This window comes from Agelaius phoeniceus, chromosome 1, assembly GCF_051311805.1.
Source record: "Agelaius phoeniceus isolate bAgePho1 chromosome 1, bAgePho1.hap1, whole genome shotgun sequence".
In the NCBI taxonomy this organism is placed as follows: domain Eukaryota; kingdom Metazoa; phylum Chordata; class Aves; order Passeriformes; family Icteridae; genus Agelaius; species Agelaius phoeniceus.
In genome coordinates this window covers 120,627,316-120,655,148 of record NC_135265.1, presented here as the reverse complement: position 1 = coordinate 120,655,148, position 27,833 = coordinate 120,627,316, and the positions used below count along the sequence as shown (strand labels likewise).

General features: G+C 39.8%; 1 protein-coding gene across 3 annotated transcripts in view; it reads left to right on the top strand.

Annotated features, from left to right (window-relative positions):
- Positions 1-27,833, top strand: part of SLCO5A1 (solute carrier organic anion transporter family member 5A1) — a 75,023-nt gene that overhangs the window by 37,979 nt on the left and 9,211 nt on the right. For 2 of the 3 annotated variants that reach the window (XM_054645160.2, XM_077186415.1), the window contains exons 4-9: positions 2,450-2,670; positions 10,705-10,869; positions 14,185-14,383; positions 22,141-22,300; positions 25,917-26,158; positions 27,748-27,812. In XM_054645160.2, coding sequence (XP_054501135.2) covers positions 2,450-2,670; positions 10,705-10,869; positions 14,185-14,383; positions 22,141-22,300; positions 25,917-26,158; positions 27,748-27,812 — 1,052 coding nt within the window. The remainder of the gene's footprint in view (positions 1-2,449; positions 2,671-10,704; positions 10,870-14,184; positions 14,384-22,140; positions 22,301-25,916; positions 26,159-27,747; positions 27,813-27,833) is intronic. The other variant, XM_077186417.1, reaches the window with a different exon arrangement.

Below are 27,833 nucleotides of genomic sequence, written 5' to 3'. Positions count from 1 at the left end.
GTGTAAAGGTAGTACAAAAATATGTAAAGGTTGTTCTTGTACTGGGTTTGCACAGCAAGGTTTTGGTAGCAGGAGGGTTACAGGGTGGCTTCTGTGAGAAGCTGCTGGAAACTTCACTTCTGCCTGAGAGAGGCAATGTCAGCTGGCTCCAAGAGGAGGCTGGCCAAGGTTTACACCATCAGTGATGGTGGTAGCACCTTTGGGATAACAGATTTAAGAAGGGGGAGACAAAAAGACATGTGCAATACTGGCAGCAGTCACAAGAGAGCGGAATGAGAATATGTGGTAGAAACAGCTCTGCAGACCCCAATGTCACTGAAGAAGGAGGAGGAGGTGGTGATGCTCTGGGTGCCAGAGCAGAGATTCCCCTGCAGCTAATGGGAGCCCTTCATTACATGTTCTCTCCCCTGTCCTGCTGAGGATGGGGAGTGATGAGAATGGCTTTGGTGGGCACCTGGCATCCAGCCAGGGTCAACTCATTGCTGTGGTTGGATATTATAGTAACGTGATTGACTTCCCTGGAATTTCCAAATACCAGCGTAGATTCGTGTGGTGGGTTGGCTTTGGCTGGCTGCCAGGTGCCCACCAAGCTGCCTCACTCCCCTTCGTCAGCAGAACAGAGGGAAAGCACAATGGAAAGCTCATAGATCGAGATAAGGACTAATTGCTATCATGGGCCAAGTAGACTTGATGTGGGGAAATTAATTTATCACCAATTAATAACAGGGTAGGATAGAAAGAATTAAAAAGAAACCTACAAGCACTTCAGACCTACTCCTTCCCTCTCCCAAAGCTCAGCTTCGCTCCTGACTCTTCTACATCCTCCACTGGAGTGATTCAGTGGGCTGTGGAAAAGGGATTGTGGTCAGTTTAGTGACACCTTGTCTCTTTTGCTCCTTCTCAGCTTCAGACAGTCTTTTATTAACTGGTCCAGCACAGGTCCTTTCTGTGGGGTGCAGTCCTCCAGGAACAGAATGATCCAGCCTGCAGCATCCCCTGTGGGTGACATGACCTGCCTGAAAACCTGCTCCTGTGGGAGCTCTACTCCACAGGCCACAATTCCTGCTTGAGCCTGCTCCAGTGTGGATTCCCCACAGTCTGGAGGTGGATACCATGGTCTTGTCCTGCAGGTGAATCTCTGCACTTGGAGCTCCTTGTCCCCTTCTTCTCTCACCTTGGGTCTGCAGCACTGTTTCACTTCACACAGTTGCTGTGCAGTGTTTTTTTCACTTTCTTAAGTAAGTGAACACCAAGGTGCCACAAGCATTCTGATAGGCTCAGCACTGGGTAGTGGTGGATCTGTTTTTAAACTGGCTGGAGCTGTCTCTCTCCCAGCATGGGACAGCTCATGGCATCTTCTCACAGAAGCACCCCTGCAGTCCCCACCCTGCTACCAAAACCTTGCCATGTAACCCTGGTACAATGAGATGAGTCTGTAGTGAAAACTGCACTTCCAGTATGTAAGAAGAAGTTTGTGGGTGGATTCTGAGGTTGTCCTTCTTCATGGAACCATCTATGTGAGGTTATGTTTCCCTTAGTCTTTCACTGTTAGAGGAGAAATGATGTTATCTGACACTCTGCTATCAGTGTTCTGGCTGCTGACTCGAATTAACTCTACAGAACTTCCTCGTGCAGCCCTTTTGCCCATCTGTGGTGCTGGGGCGAAGTCCATGAAGCTTTTTGGCTGCAGGGAGGACAAGTGTTTGCAGCTGAAGGGCTCTGCTCTGTATCCCACACATTGTCCCTTCTGTGGGTATGTCCCAGGTCATTCCCTGAGAGCCAAGGGATCATTTCAGCGTTGTATTTATATCCCATATTTAAAAGACAGAGGGAGAGAAGATTAAATTCTTTGTGAAGGCTATTTCAGTTTGCAGTCACAGAACAGAGTTTTGGGCATAAACCCTGGAATGAATTGTAGCACATCAGTTGTGACATTCAGGCTTTGGGAACTCTTCAGTTGTGAATGGAGAGAATTGGACAGTCAGGGCAGGGAGAGGTGGGCACTGGAAAACAGAACAGATTTATCCCTGATGTATTTATCAGGACATTTTATCTCCTCATGACATGGATAGCTTTTTCTGTGTTCTCCAGAGAAATACTACATTGCTCTACTGGGAATTATCTGTGAAAGGCTAAGTCAAAGTGAATATCTAATTCTCAGCACTTGGTACTGAAAAATTACCAAAACTGAAAATTTGTGGTAACTTAAAGCTGACACTACTTAATAAAATTTGGTGGGTGCTGGATAAATACCTTTCAGTAAATAAGCCAACAGAAACATCTTCTGATTAAGGAATTTAGTGCACTCCAATTCTTTACTCTTAGTGTCAGTTTTTCATATTTTGCAAGTGTGTCTTTCTAGGCAGTGCAGCTTCTAACAGTAGCTTTGATTTTTTTGTTTCATGTAATGTGTTTGCTTTTGTTTCCATTCCTGTTTTCCTGGTATTAGGTGGAGTGGATTTCTCCTTTGTGCCATTGCTATGCTCCTTGTGATATTTCCCATGTTTACCTTTCCGAAAAAGCTCCCTCCTCGACATAAAAAAAAGAAAAAGAAGATGAATTCTGATGATGTTTCAAGTGATGATGACGTGATGAAAGAGAAAACAAGTAGCAAAACAGAAACAGACAGTTCAGTTTCCGCCTCTATGGGATTTGGAGAGAATGTTAAAGGTAAAGTTTGTTTTTAATTTATAAATGCTTTAGATTTGGTGTGCAGGGTCATCCAGGATTGTATGGTGTAATTGAAGGCAGTTTTGACATCCTATGTTTGCTATTATGTTTTGCTATTGAGATTTTAATAGATGCTCATCCTCTAAAATGACAGGGTGCAGCAATGATTGTAAGACATTCTTTTCCTTGAATTGTCAGTGTTTGTGTACCTGTAACAACAGGTAGGCTATTTCCTATAGTTACAGGACTCCTACCACATGTATTTATGCATCTTAGAGTTTGCAGTCGTCACACCTGCTTTATAAGCTGAATTTCTTGGAATGACATGCTCTTCCACAGTGTAAGTGAAACAAGTAGAAGGAATTCTGGTATGTGAGTTCAAATACATTATTGTATTTGGGTGAGTTCATAGAGAAAGATGATTTGTTTCATTTTCCTTTCCTGTCTGTTTTGTACTGCAAATTGTTTTCTGAAGGCTAAGACAAATAAAACCTGTGCTAATTTTGAAACGTGAAGAGATCAAAAGATTAACAAGTAATAGAGATTTTTATTTTATTCAAGGAGTAACCATTACTGTAAAATGTAACAGTAAGTAATAATCATTGATAAGTTGCCTGGGGAAGAAGGGCAGTGTTGCTACAAATTGATTAATGTGAAGCCTATAGAATTCAAATTGACAGTACAGACTTAACAGTATCATAAAATTGAATAGTGTATGACAGGAATGAATGTGCCTCAATGCCATTGTGTTGTTAGTGCTATTGTGTCTTCCTTGCATTCTGTGATGCAAATGCTGGTTGTGCCATTTCATGGTAGCCTGATAAATGCAGCTGGAACTGGGAGAAACCATCAAATATCTATTGTACCATCAGTCATAATTTGAACTCAAAACTTTTAAGTGTTTGTTGAAATAGACAGTTTTACTCTTTACTTGGATACAAGTCCAGGCTATAATGATTGGCAGACTTTTTAATGAAACATTTATGATCACTTTTATGCTGAGTAGACAAGGCTTAGAAAAACCAGCTGTTTTAGACTAAACCCAATGTAATTTAAAGTTATGTTTGCACACCTACATACTGATTTGCTCTGTATTACATTTACACTGGTTCTCTCAGGGTACTTAAAGTTACTGTTAATTTCTACAGAAGTAAAGAAAAAGAGGATACCAGAAATTCTTGGTGTGATTTTATTAGCTTACAAATCAGCTTCTTAAGGTACAAGGCAAGCAAAGAGCAAGCAAAGTGAACCTCAAATATCAGATCTTTCAGACCATGTTCTCCCTTTGTTGGCAAAGTGGTTGAAAATGTGATGGAGAAGCAAAAAAACACACTCCTTCCTCCTTTAAAGACTCTAGTCTCCATATTTGTGAGTCTGTTTTCTCCTCAATCCACACAACTAGTTGTGGTTTTTATTTGCCTTCAAACCTACTGGCCTCTGATCAGTGGAAGTAGTTCAGGGTTAGTCCTGTCAAGATTTTCTCGGTAGCACAGGGAACTGGGGGAGTCTGGTCTTTGCTGGACTCCTTCCTACTGATTGCAGACAGTGTCACAGCAGAGACACTGCTTCACCCTTGGGTGCACCTGGTGAAATGCAGTGTACAGATGAACTGCAGCTGGCTGGGTTTGCTGATGCAGGTTCTCTGATACACAGTTTCACCTTCCAGGCCACGTAGTCCCTAGAGGTACAGCAAGTAGAGAAAAAAACAAGTATTTGCTTGGGAGAATGTTTTCTAGGACTGTTTTTTACACAAATGAAAACTTCTGTATGTCTCATTTTGGCATGTGTTTCTTTGGTATGTATCTGCCTAGATGTATAACATACATTCTATAAAATTCTATATGGATGTATTAATGGAGCTACCAAATTAGAACTTTTACTACACAAAACTTTTAGTTTTCTTTAGAGGAGAAACTTCACCATGTGGAACAGTGAAAAGAAACATGCCAGAAAGATAGCAAGCTAGTTGAGATAAGCAGAAAAAGTATTTTTCTATAAGCTGATAATAGCTTTCCCATTTAGTGTCAGTTACTCTAGCAAAGAAGGCCTGCAGCAGGAATGCACTATCATTTAATTATTTTTCCAGTTTAAGTGGGCTTTATGGAATAAGATCATGCCTCAAGCTTCTCAGCTGAGGTAATTTTGTTTATAATGGGAAGGAAAAAAGGATCATATGTGTCTAAGTCATTTAGCATGTCTTCTTCTGAGATGCAGTGAACATTTTATACTTTCCATTTAATTTCAGAGCTTCATCTTTTTATAGCACTGTGGGCAGAAACTCCACTTAGGCAGTAGCCAGGAGACTGTTGATTTAGTGGGTCATATCTTCTGTTCTATACTAATAAATATCAATGATGTCATAGTCTGCCATGACAGAGGTCAGTGCCATCAAATCTCTGAAATCTATGCAGCTTTGGTAAGGAAAGTAACTGTTTTCTTCTTCCAGTATGATCTCATCTTACCTGGGAAGCCTGGCAAAGTGATTTTTCTCGTGCTCTAACTTGTCCTAATTTCATAATTAATTCTCTAGGTGAATGAAAAGGTATAAAAAAGTCATAAGAGTACTTTTTTCTGCATTGACTGCCAGTATAAGCTGAAGAAATAAACCAAAAACTGGCTCCATCTGCTAGTAGCCTCAAACTTCAGTGACCTGAGCTTTATTTTGGCCCATGGTGGAGCTGAAATCAGATAAAAATACAGATACAACTTTGCTTTTTCACTTGTTTCAAGTTGCAAGGGCTTGGAATTCAGTCTTTTCTTACTTACGTTTCAAGTAGAAAATGTGAGCTGAAGAATGCTTCTGAGTCAGGTATCAAAAGTACTAAATAAAAGAGTAAGTAGGTCACAGGAGGAAGAAAACTGGATGTAGTTTATTGGGAAAAATAGAGGTAGTGTAGATTACATGAGCTAGAGAAGTTTTATAATGAATAAATCACAGTTCAATCCCATATGTAGAGATAACACATGAATCTGAGCAGACAAAACTACTGTTTTCATTTAATACCTAGATTCCCTTAGGGTTTTGTACCATGGAAATTGTATCTGCAGTCCCTTTCACTTACCACTATAATGAAACTTACTGTGCAGTTGAATAAAGGAGCAGTGTAAAGAAAGCAAATGTATATATAACTTATAAAAGACTGATCTAATTTGAATCAAATAATTAATCTAATGAATTACATATATTTTGTAGCCTTTGGAGTTTTTTGTTTTGTTCCTATGTACAGCCCTTTCTTAAATGTAGAGTATTCCTGTCTGGCTTGTCACATCTACCAGCTATCCTGTGCCTTTCTTGGTGAGTTCCTGTGAGGGGCAGAGACAGGATAATAATGATTGTCAGGGCATCAGCAGAGAAAAAGAAATTCCTGAGGGGCTTGTGGTTGCAGGATAAGCCCACTGAAGTGCTTTGCCAAGGAACTGGATTGGAGTTTCTGTGCTAGCTGAAGATCAGTTGCCAGGCCTCAGAAGGGAGGAGGAGACAGTGGGCTGTGTGTGGGGGTACTTGGTGGGCACTGTGAATGTCAGAGGGTTCAGCAGACCATGGGCTGGAGATCCTGCAGTGCCACTGACCTTGAGCAAGGCAGTTCCCTCTTGTCCTTTCTTAGGCTGTCCTGAAGAGCTCAAAATAGAAAAGATTGGCATAGCTCCATGCAGTGATGAGCAGGGCTAACTGGAGCCTTGAGGACCTGCTCTAAATCAAATTAAAATAAGTAATAATCATATCAAACTGGCTCTGAAGCCCTCCTCTCTTGATGGGATATTAGGGGCTGTTCAATGATCCAGCCACCACCCAGGTGCTTAGTGCCTGTCCTGAGAGTTGAATGAGGTTGTTTAAATGGTGTGGGAGTAGATAACGAAATGGCAAAATACTGTTCTGGAGATTAGTGATTAGCTCCATGCAGGATATATTTGATGTAGTTGTGTGTCACTTTGCTGGTTTCCATTCTGATAAACAAACCAGAGATTCTGTCTCAAATCTTGGCTCTGCTTTGTACGGCACCAGAGTGGAAGCTGCCCCTGAGGCCCTGGTGTGGAGCCAGCGCTCTCCAGAGCTGCGGGCTTGGGTCGTGTGTCCAGACTGAGAGCACTAGCAGAAGGGAGGTCTTCTGGCTAATATCTGCCTCACCCTTTGTCCTGGTTTAGGGCAAATTTGGGAGAAAACCTCCAAAAGGGTGCCCCTCCAGAAAGCAAACCCACATGGTCTCTCCCCCCAACCGGTTCAGGAAGGATTCCTTGGAGAGAAGTGGAAAGAACCTGTTTATTTAACAGGCAAAACACCCCCCAGCACACAAAATGAACAATACTGGATGACACCACTCTTGCACCACTCTGAAAATGATGACAAATTCAGAAAGTCTCTCTTGGGAGTCATTGCTCTGTTATTGGTCCCTCTGGTGCTAGGAATGGCTGCTGCAGTCCACAAGGTATAAACTCTTGGTGTTTCCCAGGTCCCAGTCCAGAGCAGGCTCAAGTAGATCCAAAAAAAGGGAAAGGAGAAACAGTCCAGGAAAAATTTGGACTGCTTAGCTAAACTAACTGATGAGCAGAAGCAAAAAGCAAGAGCAAAGCAGGAGCAAAGCAGAAGCAAGAGCAAAGCAGAAGCGAAAAGCCAAGCAAAAAGCAAAGGCCACACTATGTACTGCCCTGTGTGTCCTGCCAGCCGTGGGGGAGTGGCTGATAAGAAACCAAAACAAAACTTTCACTCTTCAGAGCCAGTCTTGAAGGCACAGAACATCATATCCAGCATAAACAGAGCACACGAATGGGGATACAAGCATCATAACGTCACCCTAGGACACCCTTACAGGAGACTTTCCTGATGGACTGCAGAAGGATAGTGCTGTAGACTGGAATGATTTATTCACCTGATTGTATTCATTGCATTGCCCTGGGCTGGGTATGCAGGAACAGGGATAAAAGAAACTATATTAAATGTTGAAAAAGGAGGTGAAGTCAGAATTATTTGAGTTTTATTGAAATTCTGTTTACAGTGCTTTGCTTAGAGAAATATTTATGAATACTTGTATTACTTGCAGATTTTTCTTGCTTTTCCCCTACCATGAATCAAGTAATGGTCCAGCACATGAGTGGGAAAAAAAAATGAATACTGACCAGAGAAAAAATACTGTCAAAGATCATGAAAGGAAGAAAATTGCCAGTAGTCTAGCAAACCAGTCCAGCAAGGCAGGTTTCAATTTACTGTTAGTAATGCACTAGGTTACTGGGGGAAAAAGAAAAAAAATATCAGATGTTAAAATTTGAGTTAATTCACAGAAATATAAACATGTTTGCAGCTATGCTAAATTCTTTTAGTTCTAGGAGTGTAATTGATAGAGGTTTATTAGTTTAGATGACAGAACGAGAGAAATTGCAATTTCTGTAGTGTGTTTCTGATGCAAATTTGCAAAAACATGCAATGTCTTTTGAGAAGAATGTCCTTCAAAAAAGTCAAACCTGATAGGTTTAATAATCACCTTGAAATCAAAACCTAGGCCTATGGCTAGGTACACAAAAATAATTTGACATAGAAATGTTTTAAAAGCATGATTGATTATGTAGTCTAAAGGATCCTTAAAGTTTTTAGCATTCTTGCTTTTTACTATGGTTACTGTGGTTGAAAGATAATGAGTTACTTAACAGTACCTTTTTATTATAGGTTTTAAAATTCAGAAGTGTAGTACAGATGTTGTCACACCATGTTTGATGATGATCATGGGAGGAAATCAGGGAAAGACTAACTCTGAATGTGTGTTTTTATTTCCAAGTTTCTTACTACATAGCAGCTTTCCTTTGTATGCCAGACAATTGCTGTTTATAAACCATGAAGATCAAGTCTTAAGTGCTCCAGGTGGCGTGCATTAGTGTGGCATGCAGAAATAAACTCTTTATTTCATGCCAAAATTTATAGCAATCAGCAAAGCTGTTCTCTGAAGAGCCCTTCAGATGGGTATAAGGGAACGTGTGCTTATTCCAAGACATTAAGTTTTATCTACTTAACAGGAGAAATCCCATTTCAAAATACTAATTAGTTTTGAAATGAATAATGACCTTTAGCCTGAGTGCTTAGATGAGATGTAAGTAGGAGTCAACAGAAGTACAGCTCTACATACAAGCGCCGGAGCAAAATGTTCATTAGCTCTGCAGTTCTTTGCCAAATTAATTCTCTAGTTGACTGAAAATTCTAAAGCAGACATTTTCCTGAAGCTCAGTTTTATCAGGAAGGGCAAACTTTACCACATATTATGATGTCTGGATGAGACTTTAAGATAATTGATTTAGCAAAGACCTTGAGTTCAGCTCTCGGCCAAGAACTACCAATTCATTTCTACAAAGAACACTCAGTTCATCATCCTAATAAAATTATCTTTCTCTCTGTGATGATACCTTACTTTCTACCACATTTTAAACACAGGTGAGCAGCTGCCACTAAGTAGCTCAGTTTCCAGCAAGACCAATCCTTTCTGTTTCCTGACTCCTTTCTCACAGCAGCATCAGCATGGTCATAACTGCTTGCTCCTGTTGTTTCTATTGCAAACAGCACCACCTTCTTTTTTTTTATTTTTTAAACCTGTAGGTGGTAAAAACCATTAAGATTATAATATATGATTGCTTCTTAATATGATTTATTCATTAGTTATTTCCACCAGACTTTGTATTTAACGTTTAGTATGTTTCCTCATAGATGTAGCAGGAGAGCATTTGACTACATTAAAATTATAAACCAAGTACTCATCATGAATATTATAAACCCAGTACTCATAATGAATTCAGTATAAATTTTGACAACTGGCATAAGCTAATACTGGATGAAGTCAGACAACTTAAGTGCTAATTTGCAGCTTGACAAGTTTTGACATGACAAGTGAAATTCTGTTTGCTTTTATACAGATAACCTACTGGAGTCAGTGCAGAAAGTGAGACAGATTTTTGTCTTGACAACTTTTAACATCAGTAAAATTCTCAGTTGTTCTTGCTCAACATGTATTTCTAATGGGTGCTCTTGTCATTGAATTCTACTGGCTTTCATTCAAGCACTATTCTATTTCTGTACCAAGTGAAAAGCAAATGAAAAAAATCTGAACTGTAGTAGCTTAGATATAACACTTGAAAAAAACTTGATCTGGGGTAAAAAAAGCCTCAAGGAAAAGAAGACTTGTTTAAAATCACGGCATTTAATAAAAAAAAAAAGTGCTGAATAGGGTGATGATAATTTGACATCACTGCAGGACTAAATTTAAAGTATATAAATGTTTAATTTAACTACAGTGCTGAATTTCATGGGGGTTTGATATTTGATTTGCGAATAATTGCAACATCTATGAATACTTTTTCAATTTAAGTTAATGATGTACTCTCATTTTTAATTGATTGCTTTATCCCTTCTGAGAATATTGAGTTGTATGTAATATATGTTGAGATTCCTTGATATCATTGATGCAATTTTTTCATTATGCTTTGTCTGCATCATTGTAAATGCTTTTAAATAATGTAGAAAAATGCTTAACTAAAAATATTTTGGTTCCCCTTTCAAATTGGATTATTATTATTACCCCAGCTTTCCAAGCATGGTCCTTGAAGCAGAGAGTAACAGGGGAGTGAGTATAGGCTCTTTTTTCCTCCTATGGAGTGCAAATCTCAGTACTGTCTGTTCAGTAGTGTGGTATATGTTATTTCACAGAAAATCTCAAGATATCAGAATAATTCCAAAATCTCTACATTTTATTGCTGTTTTTCTTTCTGTTGTGGTGTTACTGTCTGTTTTTTCAGATGTTTTTTTGATACACATGTCAGTTGTGTTTGTGCCAAGTGGGACCATGGCCCTGAGCGAGGCAGTGAGATGGGGTCAGTCAGAGCAGGGAGCAAGGGCTTCAGTCCCAAGTATGCACTCTCCCTTTTGTCTAGCAAATGTACCAGCTGCTAGCAAGCCATTATTGCCAGTCTCTCTCAAAGAAAATCAATTGGTTCTGTTTCAGTTTGCTTTTGTTTCTCACTCATTGTTTATAACATTCGTTTGTCATTTTTGTCATTTTATAGAGCTTCCAAGAGCAGCTGTCAGGATCTTAAGCAACATGACATTCCTTTTTGTGAGTTTGTCATACACAGCTGAGAGTGCCATTGTCACAGCTTTTATTACCTTCATTCCCAAGTTCATCGAGTCACAGTTTGGCATCCCAGCTTCCAATGCCAGCATCTACACTGGTAAGGCATTGCCACATAGTGTTACCTTGCAAGCTTGGCTTTGGCTAATGAAATGAGTTGATTAGGAATGAACCAAAATGTGTTCGTTCAAACAGGTGATTGGATCCAGCTTTCTGCATTTGGTTAGATAATCAGACTATTTTCTGGTGTTTGTTATATGTATTTAGTAAGATGTGAACCCATTTATATTGTTAAAGGGCTGGATTTAATTTTTTTTTTTTTGCATAGGCCTAGACAGATGCTTTCTCACTTGTTGATGGTCTCCAAGGGGGAAAAAATCAACCAAAACAAGCTAGAAAAACCATAGACATGACTGCAATTTGTGTGCTTTAAAAGGTCTCTTAACGCTGTTCTTACTTTCTGTGAATTTTACTTCCTCTTTGATCTTTAAAATACCTTTATCCTTTTTCCCCTTAGTGAAAAGTTGTTTATCTGTCCCATCCTTCAGTTATCTCTCTCCTCCAGGGTGGTGTTTTTCTTCTTATTTACTTATTTACATTGAGACAACAATCTAGTCTAGTTAGAACTCCCCAGATTCTCTTCTCCTACCTGTCATTTCAGGAGACCCCTGCTGTACCAGTGTACAGCTATGTCCAACTTTTAACAGAGCTACAGACCACAAAATCTTAAGCTTCACACTCCTCTGTGACTGAAAGAATGAGAACTTGGCTACTTAAGGAGGCCAGAATATTGTCCAGAATTGGGGCCTGTGTCATGAGGATGAGGATGAGGATTACCTTCTCTTCTAGCTGTGTCAAAGACATTTGTCTTTGTAATAATCTTTTAAAATTCTCCATAGTGCTTCTCATACAGAATAACTGCTGATTGCTGGGCAGGTTAGTTCTTTTTTCCCCTCATACTTCCAGACACTGTGCCCTAGGAATGATGGAGTAGAGTGAATTGTGGGGACACAGGTGAAGTATGGGGTGAAGCTGCCCAGGGGTATCTGTCAAAAAAAGGACAAAAAGTACCAGAAGGAAGAAGGAAGGCACATGGACCTCACATGGAAAGAATTTGTCACTTGCAGTGGCTGGAAGAAATGCAAGGAATTTCTAGAGTGGGGAGGGGAAAAGTCGGAGAAGCACCATGAGGTGTTTTTTTATTTGAGAGTTTCTGGGATGAGATTTTCTTCAGGGCATGAAATCCCTGTGTTCTGCATATAAGGAGGAAACATTGACTCATGGGACTGTGTGCTCTCTGAAGCTTAGAGAAGCTACACACAAAGGAGTTTTACTGTAATGAGTCTTGATGGGATGGCTGCACCATAACTTACTTCATTCCCAAGATAAACCAGAAACATTCTTGCCAGAAAAAATACTCAACAGCCAGAACATTAACAGAGGTAAAACTAGTGTGGCCTTGCCTAAAGTGTGAAGTTATTAACATCTGTTGTTTCCCCTGTTATAAATTTCTTGATAAAGAGTATTAAAATGAACCAGAAGAAGAATAATTTTAAATATATCAGGCTGAATGTGCAACAAGGACAAGTGAGCACTGCTTCTACAATCCCAACCTTTAAACTTAGCATTGAAGTCAGCAGTTGTTATTTTTGTAAATATTTTTTGTAGGAAGGATGGGAAAGGGAAACTTGGAAATTCTGTATTAGATTGCTACTGGCTAATAAAGTAAAAGACATGACAAGTTCACAAATTTTCTGGTTAGTAAAAGGAGAATTTATGTGTTATTTATATTGTACATCTATGCTTAATATGCACATTGCCAGCTGAGTACATGTGCTTCCTGAATCTCTTCATGTAAAGATTTTGCTGGCAATTTTTTGTCTTCTAAGCAGCAATTCTTTAATTAAATTCCAATTTCTTTCAGTTTTAAAACAACCCTGGCATTTATCATCATCAAAACACACTATGTGCCAAATTTCATGTCTTGAACTTGTGCAGCTTCTACATTTAATTTCTGCTCTTGGAAGAAAGACTGGTTTTGATTCTGTGAAGACTTACTGTTTAGAATCTTCCTCCTGAAGTGATATTTTATTCTGTAATGTCATTGGTGATAGCAGGATAATTAAGATGCCAGCTGTTCTTCCCTCTTTTCTTGCTTTCACAATCTCAACATTTTGATAAATATCATGTCCCTTTCACCTTTGGACATATTAGCAGAGAATGAGTATGCTTTGCAATAATTGTAAAGGTATTTGCAAGTGATAGTCTTACTGGCTTCTTTAAGAGACCAGCATCTCTAACAATTTGCATTATAAAGTTTAGCATCTCTGTAGATGCATCTGCCAAGTAGTAGTTCAAATTCCATGTCTATGTGGAATGCATCTTTATTGGCAAAGCCTTTAATTAAAGACCTTCTCACATGTCAGTGAGACAAGGAAAGAACAGTGCAAGACATTTGCTGACTTTACCACCACCTCAGGACCTGACAAGTGGGGACAACCTGGTGATATTGTTGCTGAACCTTATGACTGCAGCAGCAGAGGTTTCATAGGCAGGTCTTTGTGTCTTACACTTACCCCAATTCTATTATCTTAATTTTTTAAATTGTGTTTGATCACACACACATATCTGTGGGGAGATTAATTGGAATGCTGAGGTAGGAGTCGTGAAGTCATAGACTCAGGGTTGGAAAAGACCTTCAAGGTCATTAAGTCCAAGCTTTGACCAAACACCACCACATCAATAAACACCAAGTGCCACTTCTGGTCATTTCTTGAGCACCTCCAGGGATGGTGACTCCACCACCCCCCTGAGCAGCCTATGCCAGTGGTTAACCACTCTTTCTAATGTCCAACCTGAACCTCCCCTGGCCCAGTTTGAGGCCATTTCCTCTTGTCCTGATGCAAGTTGCTTGGGAAAGTGCTATTCAGCTTGAGTAAAGTATGCAGAAGGCAGAATTTGCAGCCAGGCATGGGTGTGCACTTCCAGGTGGGCAGGGTTCTGGGGTCCTGCTTGAGGTTAGCACTTGTGCTTTGCTGGAATTAATCAGGAGAATGGGAGGAGGAAGATTTGTGTCCAAATCTGGATTTCTTCCAATTTCAGTGGTTAAACTGGACCTATATGTAGCCCTTCTCCCCATTCTAAAATAAATACAAAACAATGTTTCTGCTTGTAAGTACAATAGTTCTCTTATAGTGCTTTGGCAACTGCTAATATGATAAGGAGGCTTTTATAAATTCTTTGACAACACTCCAGAGGTTTGAAAAGTCTGACTCAGTTTGCTAGCAGAGAATCAGACAATGGAGATCTTAGTGCAGCATTTGCAGTCATCTAATTGTGGAATGATACCAATATTTATGTTTTATGCCATTTCTGTAGGTCCTGTTTTAATGCTGTTTGAACTTCTTCTTGGCAGGTGTGATTATTGTCCCAAGTGCTGGTGTTGGTATTGTCCTAGGTGGCTACATTATAAAAAAGCTGAAACTTGGTGCAAGAGAGTCTGCAAAGTTGGCTATGATCTGCAGTGGTGTGTCTCTGCTGTGCTTTTCAACACTCTTCATTGTTGGATGTGAAAGCATTAATCTAGGGGGAATAAATATACCTTACACAACTGGGTAAGTATCTTGGATGATTATCTCTGGCAAAACCAGCTTTTTCCAATAAGACTGATCTAGAAATGTAAAAAATGCTGATAGCTGATGTACTGAAGAAGCCATTTCAGTTCAAATGAGAATTCAGTGAATTTTGTGATATAAGCACATGCTGTTAGTGTGTGGGTCTTGTTTTTTACATCTGGTTTATAATGCAGTTTATGTAGTAACTTAGCTTCTTGAGGGGTGAGAAAATGCATTGGAATGGCCTTCAGTGATGCAGAAAAATAAGAATAGTGTCCTCTGTAGATTACTTAGAATTTACTTAGTGTTTCAAAATGTTTTCTGCTCATGAAAAATTGTGAAAAAACTAAGTGGATTGTGAAGATCATTTCTGAATGGGTTTATTAATTATCACCTTAATAGTATTTTAGGTTTACAGTCCTTTTTGAGAGGAATCACTTGGGCATGTGCTATTGACATTAGGGGTGTGCACTGGTTCTGAACCCCTTACTAGTTGTGTGAATGCCCTCCAGTGCTTGCTGGATCATCATCAAGACAGCAACTAAACCATGTTCTCTAAAGCTATAGAGAGAATGAAGAGGACTGCAATGAGGAAGAAGGTTTGGATGTAGGAAGGACTTGGGAGTGAGGAATTTGGGCTGTGGCATTAAGAAATGCATGGAAGGGCAAGAAAAAAAGAAAAAGGATATTTGGAGGCAAGGCAGTGTGGTAAAACTTGAGACATTTTCACTGGAATGGGATTCTCTGCTAGCCTGATCACGAGCTTTTATTTTCTTTTTACTTTTTACATGAGATTTTCCTCAAAATTGCATTCTTCATGTAGGTTAAACACAGGAACAGAGTAAGTGTTTGGAGAGTGTGAACCTATCTGAAGCAATGTTTTTTCCCTTTGCTTTTACATCTGAGGCATGTGTGCCTTTTAATTATTACCAGGTGCTGGGTGTCAGATCCATTTGTATATTTGCTTTTAGCGCTCAGCTCTTGGGCTCCTAATATTTTGAAGAGAATGTAGAGTGTGGAGCAGGAAAAGCAATGATGAAATGGAGAAAAAATACAGTGGGGCAGAGGGATAGCAAGTGAAAAACAAAGAGGTAAAATGGGAAGCAAGGGAGGAAGAAAACAGGCACTGTTTACACAGGGAATGTTTAGCATTGCTTGTTGCTGGGTGTTACTACATTGCTGTCAAACCTTAATGCTAGAGCAAAGAAAACCAGCAGCTGAAAGTCAAGAGCTGATGAAAAGCTGTTACTCCTTTGTATTCCTAAGACCTAGAGTTAAAGCTTGCTGCTGAGGGGCTGTCAGTAGAAGAAAGTGGCATGGTGATATACCCTCATCTGAGCTTAGTGGGCTGAAGAAGGAGAGAAGAGGGATGGGAAGGGGGTGGAATGCTTTGACTGTCCACCTGCTGCTAATGTTTGTGACAGCCTGTGGGTGTAGATGATGAAAATTAATAGGAATGAAAACATAAATTTCAGATAGGAATTGATCTGTGTGGCAAGTCAGAATGTACCTGCCTGACTAAGGAGAAGCCTGCGTGTTTGGAAAAGTCCCATTTAATTTAAATCTGTTTCTAAACTGAAGGTAAGGTGTACTGGTGTCATGTAACTCATAGCCTTCATGCTGGATTTGTTAGAGTATCTGATGTTTGTTTAGTAAGTAATAACATTTGCAGTAAATACATGGCATCAATTGAAGTAAGCATCAATTCACAGCTCTTGTGCAAATCTGCAGTACATTACTTCCTTCCACATTCATGTAATTATTCTTATTGAGAAGAGGTGAGAAATAGTAATTGCCAAATTCTCACAACTTATTGATATATATAAACTCTTTGAAATCAGTATAAAAATCATATTGACTGTAATGTCATCAGAAATTTAGAATTACCAGCATGTTACAAAGCGTGATGCAGCTAGATTTTTTTAACACGGAGATAAAGTCCACGTTGATTATCAAAATGATAGTAAAAAGGCAGCACTACACATAAATTAATCTTGAATATCTGATATGTAAGCATTCTCTGAATTCTGATGATCAGTCATTTGATAATTTCAAATCACTTGCTTAGTAGGCAACTCTTTAATTCAGCCATCAAAGTGTTGTTGGCCGTGGAATTAAAAAAGCATGCTTTCATTTTGAATTTAATAAAACACATACTTCATTCTCTGCTTAGACTATAGTGCAGCCTAGGGATGTCAAAGCCAGTTCAAGGGGCAAGACTGGATAGGGAAAGCAGCAGAGCTGCCTGGTTTGGGATAAATGTATTGCATGATGCTCTACCCTAACATGGCTGTGCCAGGTCTGATATCTGACCTGCCTGCACTGGCACCAACCCAGAGATCTCAGATGCATTGGGCAGTGTAGACATACCCTGCAGCATAATTTCTGGACAAATATGTTCATTTCTGCTGTTTGTTTTTTATACATTTAAGCATACAGTTTTTTTCTTTGGTGAACTGAGCCCTGAACCACCAAAAAGGAGAGGGGTGACCTAGGTTTCAGTTAACATAGAAGTTATGTGCATACCAGTACTCAGAAAAGTAGACAGTGACATTTCATAATTCAGTGTGTTTCGTAACTCAGTATTTTTCTAACTGTACCAGCTGCAAAGAAGTGGATGGGACCCAGAGGCATGCACAGATTAGAATATATTAGAAAGGATTTTCTGCTGTTTTATGTTGGGCACAAGCAGTTTTGCTGTTGCTGACGTGTCATCAGCACTTCTGTTCTCAGGAAGATCAAGGGCACCTCTGTATTATACATCTCAGCATTTTGGAACCTTTTACTCCATGCCCCAGCCTTGTTCTGAGGGTGTGTTTGGTGCTTGAATTGCAGTGTAAGGAGCCTTATGTCAAACCACAATGTGGCATCCCTTCTCTAGCTCCATAACAGCATCCAGGTGGGAAGTCCTGAATGAGTGAATGGTCTGGACAAGAGTCCAGATGGCTTTTAAGTATTTCTAAGGAGGGAAGCCCCACAGCCTCCCTGGACAACCTGTGTCACCACCCAGTCACCTTCGCAGTGAAAACTGTTTCCTGGTGTTTGTTGGGAACCTCTTGTGTTTCATTGCCTCTGATCCTGGCACTGGGCACCACTGAAAAGAGCCTGGCTCTATCTCCTTTGCATCCTCCCTTCACACATTTACAGGCATTGATGAAATCCCCCTGAGCCCTGAGCCTTTTCCAGGCTGAACAGCCTCAGCTCTCTCAGCTTTTCCTCAGAAGAGAGATGCTCCAGTCCTTTCATCATCTTAGTGGACATTCACTGGTCTCTCTCTGGTACATCCATGTCTGTCTTTTACTGAGGAGCCCAGAACTGAGCCCAGCACTGCAGGTGTGGCCTCACCAGTACTGAACAAAAGGGAAATAGCAGAGATCAGCTGATTTGGGTTTTTTTCAGACCTGTCTCTTGCATGTATTGTCGTATAAGGCAACTAAAACAGCTCCATGGTGAGCTTACTCATAGTGACAGATTCCTGGATTAGTTCAGTTCCATCTCTCACATTTCTGATATGTAATGAATCAACATAGACTATTTTTGATTGCTTTGTGTTACTTTGGTGCAAGTAAAGTTTAGTTAAAGTGTGCAATTGGCTTAATGAGGTATTTCACATAAAAAATACTTACAGTCTTCCTCTTGTATCAACAGTGTGTGTTTCTGTTATTCTTGTATCTATTTCAGTCCAATCCCTTAACTTGAAAGCAGTGACTAATTGGATCAGAACAATAACAACAAAGAAGGAATCCAGCTAACACAGTGAGAGGGTCCCTTGTTTGACAGCTACACAAAAATTGCATCATTGCTGCAATTCCAGCTGCTTGCCAACAAGGAGACTGCAGATCTCTGCCATCCAGAATGTCCTTCAATACCAAACCAAAAATAGTGCTATCAAATTAAGATAATCCTTTTTATCATATAGTCCAGTATTAAGATTATAGAAACTATGTGGTGAGGTTATCTCCTTCCCTTTGTATTTCCTTGGTCCTGTAGGTTACTACAGTGATATCAATAAAACCATGTGGAAAATCAGTTATCTGTTTAGATGTTACCAAAATATAGTTTGACTTCTTTTTTTTTAAATCTGCATTTCATTTAAATTGTAACCTTGTGAGAAGGTCCCCTTTTTTCACCCAATATATGTTCATTGACTGCCAGTACAGTGATGTTTCTGTCCAAGCCTGAGAATGTGAAATAACAGGTCACAGCTCAAAAAAATCAGGCAATAAATCTCATTTTATATTTTCCCTTTTCTCACTTTAGTCCTATATCACCAACCTTCCCTGGAGTAATAGTTGGAGAGAAAAACAAGGCTTAGAAAAAATGTTAGAAACTAGAGTCCTTTGCATTGTTAGACACATCTAATAAAGATCTTCTCTTTATCAGCTTTACTAGTATTGTGTCATGGAGACACAGAACAGTCTCCCTGAGAAATGAACAAATGCAGTTTGGCAGATGGGGTTCTGGATTTTGTCCCTGCACGTTTAGCAAACTTGCAGTTGAATCTTATTAATGGAAGGAGCAACATTTTTGTAATTGAAAGAATAGTTCAGGAAGTGCTGTCATTTGGGGTTTCTGTTTGTGTGGCTGATGTCCTTGGCAGCTCAGGTGCAGCAGTGTTGCAAGTTGGCAGTATCTGCACTGCTGAAACAAGCAGAGCCGCTCTTTCTCAGACATCCCATGTTTCTACAGCAGCTGCTGCATTGAGACTAGGCAGCTTTTCCCACAGATCAGCTCATGAGCAGGACATACTAGCTTCTTTCCCTAAGAACCTGCTCTTACTGGCTGATGCAGGTAAATCTGTGATGTGATGTGCTGTAATTCAGGGATAAATGCTTTGTTTTCCTTTGTGGAGTGTAGGCAGCCTTGCAGGGCCAGAAGGCAGGATTAGTAGAGTGCTTTGGTTCAGCTTACTTCCAGAAAAATGCGTGCCTTCAAGAAAAAGTGATTCCTTCCTGAAAGAAGCGTTCAAGCAATCTGTTGTAGGATGTGCTCTGTGGTTGATCCCATATGATGAAAATGGGGTTACACAGACACATGTTAGTAGAGATTTCATGTCCCCAGCACTGAAACTCCTTCATTTGTTTCCCACCACTGAAAGAGGAGTGAACAATGAGTGAAGAGTGAAGGTAATGAAGATGAAAGCATGAGCCTCTTACAACTCTCTGATAATGAACTTTTGGGAATGCAGTTAATAGATGATTTTGTGTGCAAACCTCTCTGCAAGGTATTTGCTCTAAGCAACAAAAAGAAATTCCACAAATAAGCCTTACAGTGATATGCTGAGGACAAAAGGTGGTGAAAGCTGGAGAGACAGAGCTTGCAGTAACTTCTTATTAATATGAGCATATTTGCTTTGTGTATCTGTAAACTGAAGTCGTCTTCAGGACAAACAAAAAAATGCGCCTGAGATTAAATTATCACAGTGGTCTCAGTTCAGTTTCCAGTTTCATGCTTCTCATTTCTTGCATGCCTGATTTCTTTCACCATTTTTTTTAAAAAACTGATTTCCTAACCTCTGTGTCATGGTAATGTTCAACAGTGCAGCTGAAGCTTACATAGCTGAAGTTAGCTATGCAAGCAGAGCAAGATGGGGAATGGGTTCTCCTGCCTGTGGAACAGCCCTACCCATCTGTTCCAGAGAAGGGTTTTAGTTGGTAGAGGGATAAGAGATCAGAAGAATTTGTGCTGCAGGGTGAGAGGGATTGGAGATTGGAGCAAGAGCTGTGCCTTTCCTGGCAGTCTGGGCTTTCCCTGGTCCTGTGCAGTGTGGCAAAGCCCTGTTCTCAAAAGAAGCATGGTACAAGGGTCTCCCAGGCAGGTTGTGGAGTCTCTTCTTAAGCCAAGTATTCAGGCATCTGGGGCATCCAGCTCAGCAGGCTGACTAAGATTTTGTAAAACTCCAAAAATGCTGCCTCTTCTGTTGGAGTGAAAAGCTTTTGTCACTGTGCTGCTGAAATTTGTATGTTCCCGAGGAATGTTTGGATGATTTGGTGTTTTTTTCCATTGGAGAAAAAGTTCTGTTGAGACATTACTGGAAAAATCTGCCCGTTGCTATATGATGTGTTGCTGCATACTTCTTACTGAAATCCAGCAGGATATAATATGACAAATTTCAGCTGATAGCTGAGAAGGTGACAGAACCACTACCAGTCCTGGATATTTGACTTCCTGCTCAAGCTGCAACTTGTTTCTAAAAGTGTACCTTGTTTGTTTATAGAGCAAGAAACAAAACACTCAGAAAGGCTTTGGTTAGCATCCAGCTAGACCATAAAGTGTAAAGTAGCTCCAAGAGCTAAATTTGTGAACCTGATTTGTGTGATCAGTAGACAAGTCAATAAATATTTGAAAGCTACATAGTAATATTTAATTGTCTGCAGAAGTGCACAGCTGGGAAGACAAGCATATTCAGCAAAAGCAAATAGTGCTGTATAAATACAAGAAAACCAGTCAGGTGGAATACTCTGAGCACAGTCATGCTACTGAGTGCCACTAATGACAGGAGGTGAGGTGACACACAGCATGGGGTGACAGCCACTGTGTGCAGAATGGCTCCTGAGCCAAGCCTCTGGTCTAGTCAGGGGTAGAAGATGGGAACAGAAGAACATTCCCTGTGGTCCCTGGGGTAGCTGGGATGCAGTAAGTCAGCTGCTAGTTTATGTTCACACTGGCCTTGCCCATGCATCACGGACATGAGGACAAGCCAACATCAGCCCTTGTGAGGGCAGCCATGGCAGTCTGTGAGCATGTGTACAAGATCTTGAGGATGCAGCCACAAACCCAGTCCAGATTCCGTTCAGCTCCTGCCTGGCTGAGGAGGAAATTCCCTGGATATCTACTGATCTGCTCAAGAGCAGAGGCACTTGGGGTAGTTTTAAACAGCACTGGCCATTGTGCAGTTCTGAGAGAAAGACAGAACAAACAAGACAGAACAGTTAATTCTGTAGTGCCCAGCATGGAGTGGTTGTGCATTCCAGTGTAATTCTCAGACATTAGTATGGCTACCAATTCTCAAGGACTACTGAAGTGAAGTAAGCTGCTGTTTGCATTTTGGCCAGAGCTCTCAAAGACCTAGCATAAAGTAGTGTAGATTTAGGGAACTGTGTAGGTGCAGGTGTGTAAGCTGTCTTCACTCAAGGATGGGAAATAAGCATTTGAAATATGTCCAAATCCATAAGGCCTTTAGGCTTTGGCCACATTTTGGGGAATGGTCTAGGAAGCAGAGTGGTGATTCATTTACAGACATTTAGTAAAAGGACAGCAGTCTTCCAGATCTAGAGAACTTCCTGTAAATTTCACAGAATACAAAAGTCATACAAGCATTGTTTTCTGAACAGTTGTTGGTATGTAGGAAAAGATGCCTATTAGTTCTTATTAGTTCACAGAATCCTCATATCTTATCACTGAATCTTTCATTAGTAATCAACGAGAAATTGCTACAGCTTAGAATAGACATAAAATAGTGGTGTCTTACTTCATAGAGGAAAAAAAAACAGGGGAAAAACACACCTAGCTAAATATGATACAAATTTTAAACTTTGGTATTATTTCTTTTATTGTGTTTTTAGTTGATGGCAAGGATGATTTGGGTGTTCTTCTATGTTGTTTAAGTCATATATATAACCCAGAGTTAACACAGCCTTTATCTAATAATCACCTCTCAGTTCCAGAGTTAATGAATAGGATGTTTGCTCCCTCTGTACAGGAGAATATGGGTATCTGTGCGTGCTCTACTAGCATGTTCTTTTTCCTTTCTTCAGTCCCACTCTTGCCATGGCCCACAGGAATCTGACTGGAAGCTGTAATGTTAACTGTGGATGTAAGATTCATGAGTACGAGCCTGTCTGTGGATCAGATGGAATAACATATTTTAATCCTTGCCTAGCTGGCTGCATCAGTGGTGGAAACCACAGCACAGGGGTAAGTGCTTCACCCACCACCCACACACAACCCCTGAGTAGCCCCTTGAGACCTGTGCAGATCGAAGACTTCTCTGTTCCTGGCTCAAGCTTCCCTCCTCTGAGCTTCAGAGAAGTTCTCTGCAGGTGACTTGTCCATTTCTGAGCCTTTCCATGATTTGAAAGACTGGCAGTGCTGTTCTTGCATGGTGCCAACCCACTTCCTTTAGTTATACACCAATTTGAGGCACAAGTTCATTTGTACTAAGTGAATCCTTGAGCTGAGTGAGTGCAAATGCCATGGCATAGGAAGGGCTGGTGTTTGCTGTACAGACCCCAAAGACCTTGGTGGCAGTGACCTGCATGCCTGCTGTTCCTGCAGGGCTTGGAGGGGTACCTTGAGTCAGTGTCATCTAACTCAGCTCTCTGCCAACAGAGGCAGACATGTCAAACTGTCTTTCTTCAAGCTCAGTCTTACCTTTTAGAGCAGTTTGGGGCTTTTTGTGACTCCTTCTCTGAACTGAAGGAAGAACTTAACTCTTCAGGTAGTTGGAAGTGTTTTAAACTGGGGTTTAAATTTAGTTAGGATTTGTTTGAAGTCTTTGGTGTTTGTGTCAGCCTCGTCATTTTGACCAAGTAGCTCTTGCACCTGCACCAGTGCACTGATAGGTCTGTGGTTTGCCTGGATAGCTAAAGACTGCCCATGTATTCTGCTCTTGTAAAACAGTTCTACCAGTCCCACGGCCTTTTTCTAAACCTCTTCCAGGCTAAATGAAGGCTGTCATCAAACTCAAGTAACAAGAACTTAAAAGATGTTAATAATCCACTTTCTTTCTTGGAAATACATTGCTTGTTACAACCCAGCATTCTAGTTATGCTGAACTGGAGAAGGACATCCTGCTGGTAAAACCAAACCATGGAAATTTGGCAATTTCCAGGACTGGGCACAAGAAGACAGTTAAAAAGTAGAATCTGACTTAAATATCAACACAGTATTATGTTCATATTAGTTTCCTTAAAAATGAACTCTTAAATTCTTCTGTTACAGTCTGTCCTTTAAAAAAGGATAATTAAGAAAGACAAGAAGTAATGTAAACATTGACTTTCTTAGGGATTGATTGTGCTTTCCAGAAAGCTTACTTAAAAAGTATCAGTCTCCCAGTTTGCAGTTGTGAGCCAGCCTGTGAAGCAGGAGGATGTTAGGTCCAGCACTGTGTTTTCTCAGGTCACCTGGATAATGGTCTGAAAAAGCATGTTCATACCTAGATGCTACTGAGAACAGATTAGTTTCCCTTAATTTTTTTTTTTCTTATTTAGATTATCTTGCTGGGTTTTAGTAGAAAATTGTTTTGATCAATTGGAAAAGCCTGCAGTGTAAGCCTGTGGTTAAATTTCAATGTCTCTATAATCTAATTTGTGCTTTCCTGGACTGAGACAGGCTTGGTCTTTGTTGCATTTCATCTGTTATTGAACCAGCGCTATTAATTTATTTAGTAGGGAAATACTCTGGGAGTGTGTGGTCTACAGATTATGAAACATGCTGTTGCATTTTATGATTTAAGAAAAGATGCTGTCTGAAGTTTTAACTCAGTAGCTAATGGTGAATAGAATAGAGCTGACATTGCTTGGAAAAGGAACTTTTTTAGATTAAATAATCCTTTTTGTATGGTGCTTTTAAAAACAACAAAAATGTGAGTTAGTGCCACTGTATAACACACAAAATGTTGCTAACATATAATATTTAAGTTTATGACATAGAGTGTTTTCAAAATTAACCATTTAAAAGTTCAAACTAAGAGGAAAGGATACTAGTGTACAGTTCATACCTGTTTTTTATATATATACATATTTATGCATGTATCTATTCCTATACTCCTAATACTTCTGTCATGCTATGTCTGTCTCATTTAATACACAGACTTAGTTTCTCTGGGGATGAATAAAGAGTGTGTGGTAAAGAGGTCTAATTTCTGTAGGATTCCTATTTGGCATTTGCATTTGGAAGCAATAAAGAGTTTAGGGTGAGGTACTATAGAAAGAAATCAGGTACTCATGTGATGTTAGAGTGGAGTGCTGCCTTTGGAAACCAGAATCTGTCATTGGCTTTGTTTCTAAGGGATGTTGGGCAAGTCAGTTAAACAGAACTTCTCCCCGTTGGTCATTATTCTTGTATTCTTCATGTTCTGGATGATGAATGAACATGAGCAACAAACAGAAGTGTCACTTGTAGATGGGCTGCCTAAATCTGTATTTGAAGTTTACATTTAGAATAAATTTAGTTGGGTATAATGGAAAATGCTGTGAACAAAAGGATTCCAGTTGTCTCAAATTAGTCACCCATGTTTGTGAAATCTTTGATCTGTTTCAGTTACTTAATTACAAAATAGAGATAACATCAATACCTCATAACTATTTTGAAGATAAAGGACTCTTTTTTGAAAGAGTTAAGCTGTAATAGTCACTATTATAAAAAATCCAAAATGAAATATGAGTCCTTCCATCTTTGTAGTTGAATATTCTTTGTCTGAGGAAAAAAAAATACCTGAAGTCACATTTGAAAATAGGAGGTAAAATATTGGATAAATAGATGCTTTATTAAGATGTTTGGCTAAATTCCATAAGGAAAAAAAGTATGAGGCTCCATGATGGCATGGATGCATATAAAGGTATATATTAAAAATTGCAAACTGCCATGATTTGGATATGTCTTGATGTCTAAATGCTTAAATTCACTATCTTAAGACAGTTTTGTAACTTCTGTGCCTGTGTAGTCCAAGGTTTGATGAATGCAAAAATTGAAACATAAAGCTCATTTCTGTAACATTGCATATGTCCTGGCCAGTTTCTTCTGTAGGGCTGGAGTATACTGGTCTGCTGCACACCCCTTTGCCATACATCAGATGAAAACAGAAGTAACATAAATGTGAAAGAAGGCTATTTCTGATCTAGCTCTTCCTCCCCTTGTTCAAATCACAGTCCTGTTTGCCTGTGAAATGCTACTTCTTTATTCAGTCTCTTCATCTTAATTTCGTTCTCTTTGTCCATTCAGGGATCTCTCAGTGAGTCCTCCAGTCTCGCTCTTTTAGTCTCTGCTTTCCCTTTATTATCTGGTTTTGCTTCTGACCTGATCTCTGCCCACATCCAGGTGGAAGGTCCTGAGCTTCAAGCATAAAGTGCAGCTTGTTGCTCTTTGGCCATATCTGGCCTTCCATTAACATGGCAGAAGACACTGCCTGAATATGAAAATCAGCAGCTTGCTGAATTTCAGAATATAGCATTTTCACTGCTGTCTGCAGAGCGTTTCCTCACATTTTTTGTAGTACAATAGAAACAATATTTTTCTCCAGCCTCCCTGTCACAAGTGATTGAATTGTTTTGTCAATATTTCCCAAATATGTTCCAGATTTTTAAAAATAAACTCAGAGAAATAAAGCAATGGAAAAGCAACCTCATCACAGAGAGTCCTGGCCAGCTTTAAAATTACTTGGAGATGTAACTTTGCTTGTGCTTGGGGTAATGATGCTCAAGGCAGAAGATTCTCAGCTGAGAAGTACCACAGGACTGTTGCACAATGTCTGTTTGCAATGTCTTTCTTACAGATATTTTTCACATGGAAATGTTCTTTCTTGCTCTCCCAGGTCAGAAATTACACAGAATGTGCCTGTGTGCAGAGCCGCCAGGTGATAACTCCGCCCACAGTGGGCCAGCGCAGTCAGCTCCGGCTGGTGATTGTTAAAACCTACCTGAATGAGAATGGCTACGCTGTGTCTGGGAAGTGTGACCGAACCTGCAACACACTCATCCCATTCCTCATATTCCTCTTCATTGTAACCCTTATAACAGCGTGTGCCCAGCCATCAGCAGTCATAGTGACTCTCAGGTGAGAACTCCGAGATGTTTCGTATGTATGTTTGCCGTGCACGCTTATCACCAGTGCCTGTGAAGCTTCTGTATCCTTAAAAAGTGAATAGAATCCTTGTGTTTCCTTAAAAAGTGTATAGAATCCTTGTGTAGCCTTAAAAAGTGAAGGGGCTGACAGGGATAGGGTGAACTCTGTATTTAGAATATGTGATATGGTAATCTGCTTTAGGAAACATGAAGTGTGCAGTAAATTCCAGCTGCTATAAAGAGAAAACAAGCAAAGCATCATGAAGAAAATGATTACTCCTGGAAAATTTTCAACCTTCTTAGAGCAATGGTTTGGATTTTCAAATGCAAATGAAAAAAGTTAGTATTTAAAATTATCCTTTTCTCACATTGAGGAATTTTGCCTTCCAGTTTGCCTTTCAAAGAATCCACAGAATGGTTGTAAGGGTCTCTGTTGGGACATTGAAGCTAGGCACTCGGGGCTGGGCACATCAGAATTCCAGCTGCTCAGCCTTACCTCAACTATAGTGTGCACAGCAGCGTTGTGATTTAGAGACTTCTGGCTTCATTCCTTCTGTCTCTGGATTTCCCACATGTAATAAAAAAATATTGCCCTTGCATTGCAATTAGCAAAGACAAATGAAAACCAATATTGCAGTGAACTTCACACTAGTGAGGTACGTAAGGGACATCTCCAACAGGATTTTGTAGTGCTCAGTACAAAAAATGGGGGCCCACACACATGGACAGTGACACCTGCTGTCCCAAACCACATACTGTGCTTTGTGCATGTGGCACAAGTTGGTTCTCTAATTTCTCAGTTTCTTGACTTCAAAACTGTTTCACAGCTTCATCACTTTGACTGCAGACTTTTTGTGTGCTTTTATAGTGTATTTCAATGTCATTAGAAGCTGTCAATCTTAAGACTTTACTTTTAGATTAAGACTTAAAAATATTTCAAAATCAGTAGATAATTTGTAGTTTACTAAAATTGTAGTTGCAGTGTGGAATTTTGTTACTTTGTATTTAGTCTTTGTAAGCTTGACATTTTTCCTTTGAAACCACTGTGTATTACTTGAATTGAAAAGGTATTTAAAGAGACTGTTTGTATGTTTGTACTGATACTTTTTTAAAAGTAACTCCAAAGTGCTTATGCTACACAAAGATTTGTTAAATTCAGAAACTCAGAAACTGAGTCCAGCCTTCAACAATTTAGTTATCTATTAATTCTAATTTACCTCAAAAATATTAAGAAAAATAAATTAGGTCTAATGGAATAATAGAAAGTTATCATGACAAGCCATAAACATTTTGTGTGGATTCTCTGAATTTCCTTAATGTGTTTGGATCAAATTCTTCAGGCCTTATACAGGTAAAAAAAGGTCAAAAGGCATGACTGAGATTTTGATTAAACAGGTCCAGGAGGCGCTGGCTGTATTTTTTCCTAGCTGTAGGAGTTAACAATAGTAGAAGCTAAAGACAAGAAATTTAGACAAAGATTTTCTGTAGCTGAGAAAAAAGCCATGAGGTGGAGCCAGAACATAGCAGGATGATGATGGGTTATGACTGTTCCTTCACTGGAGTTTTCTGTTCACCTGCTAGGTCTGTGGAAGATGGGGAGCGGCCCTTTGCACTAGGAATGCAGTTTGTTTTATTAAGAACTCTTGGTAAGTCCAACAGTAGCTCAG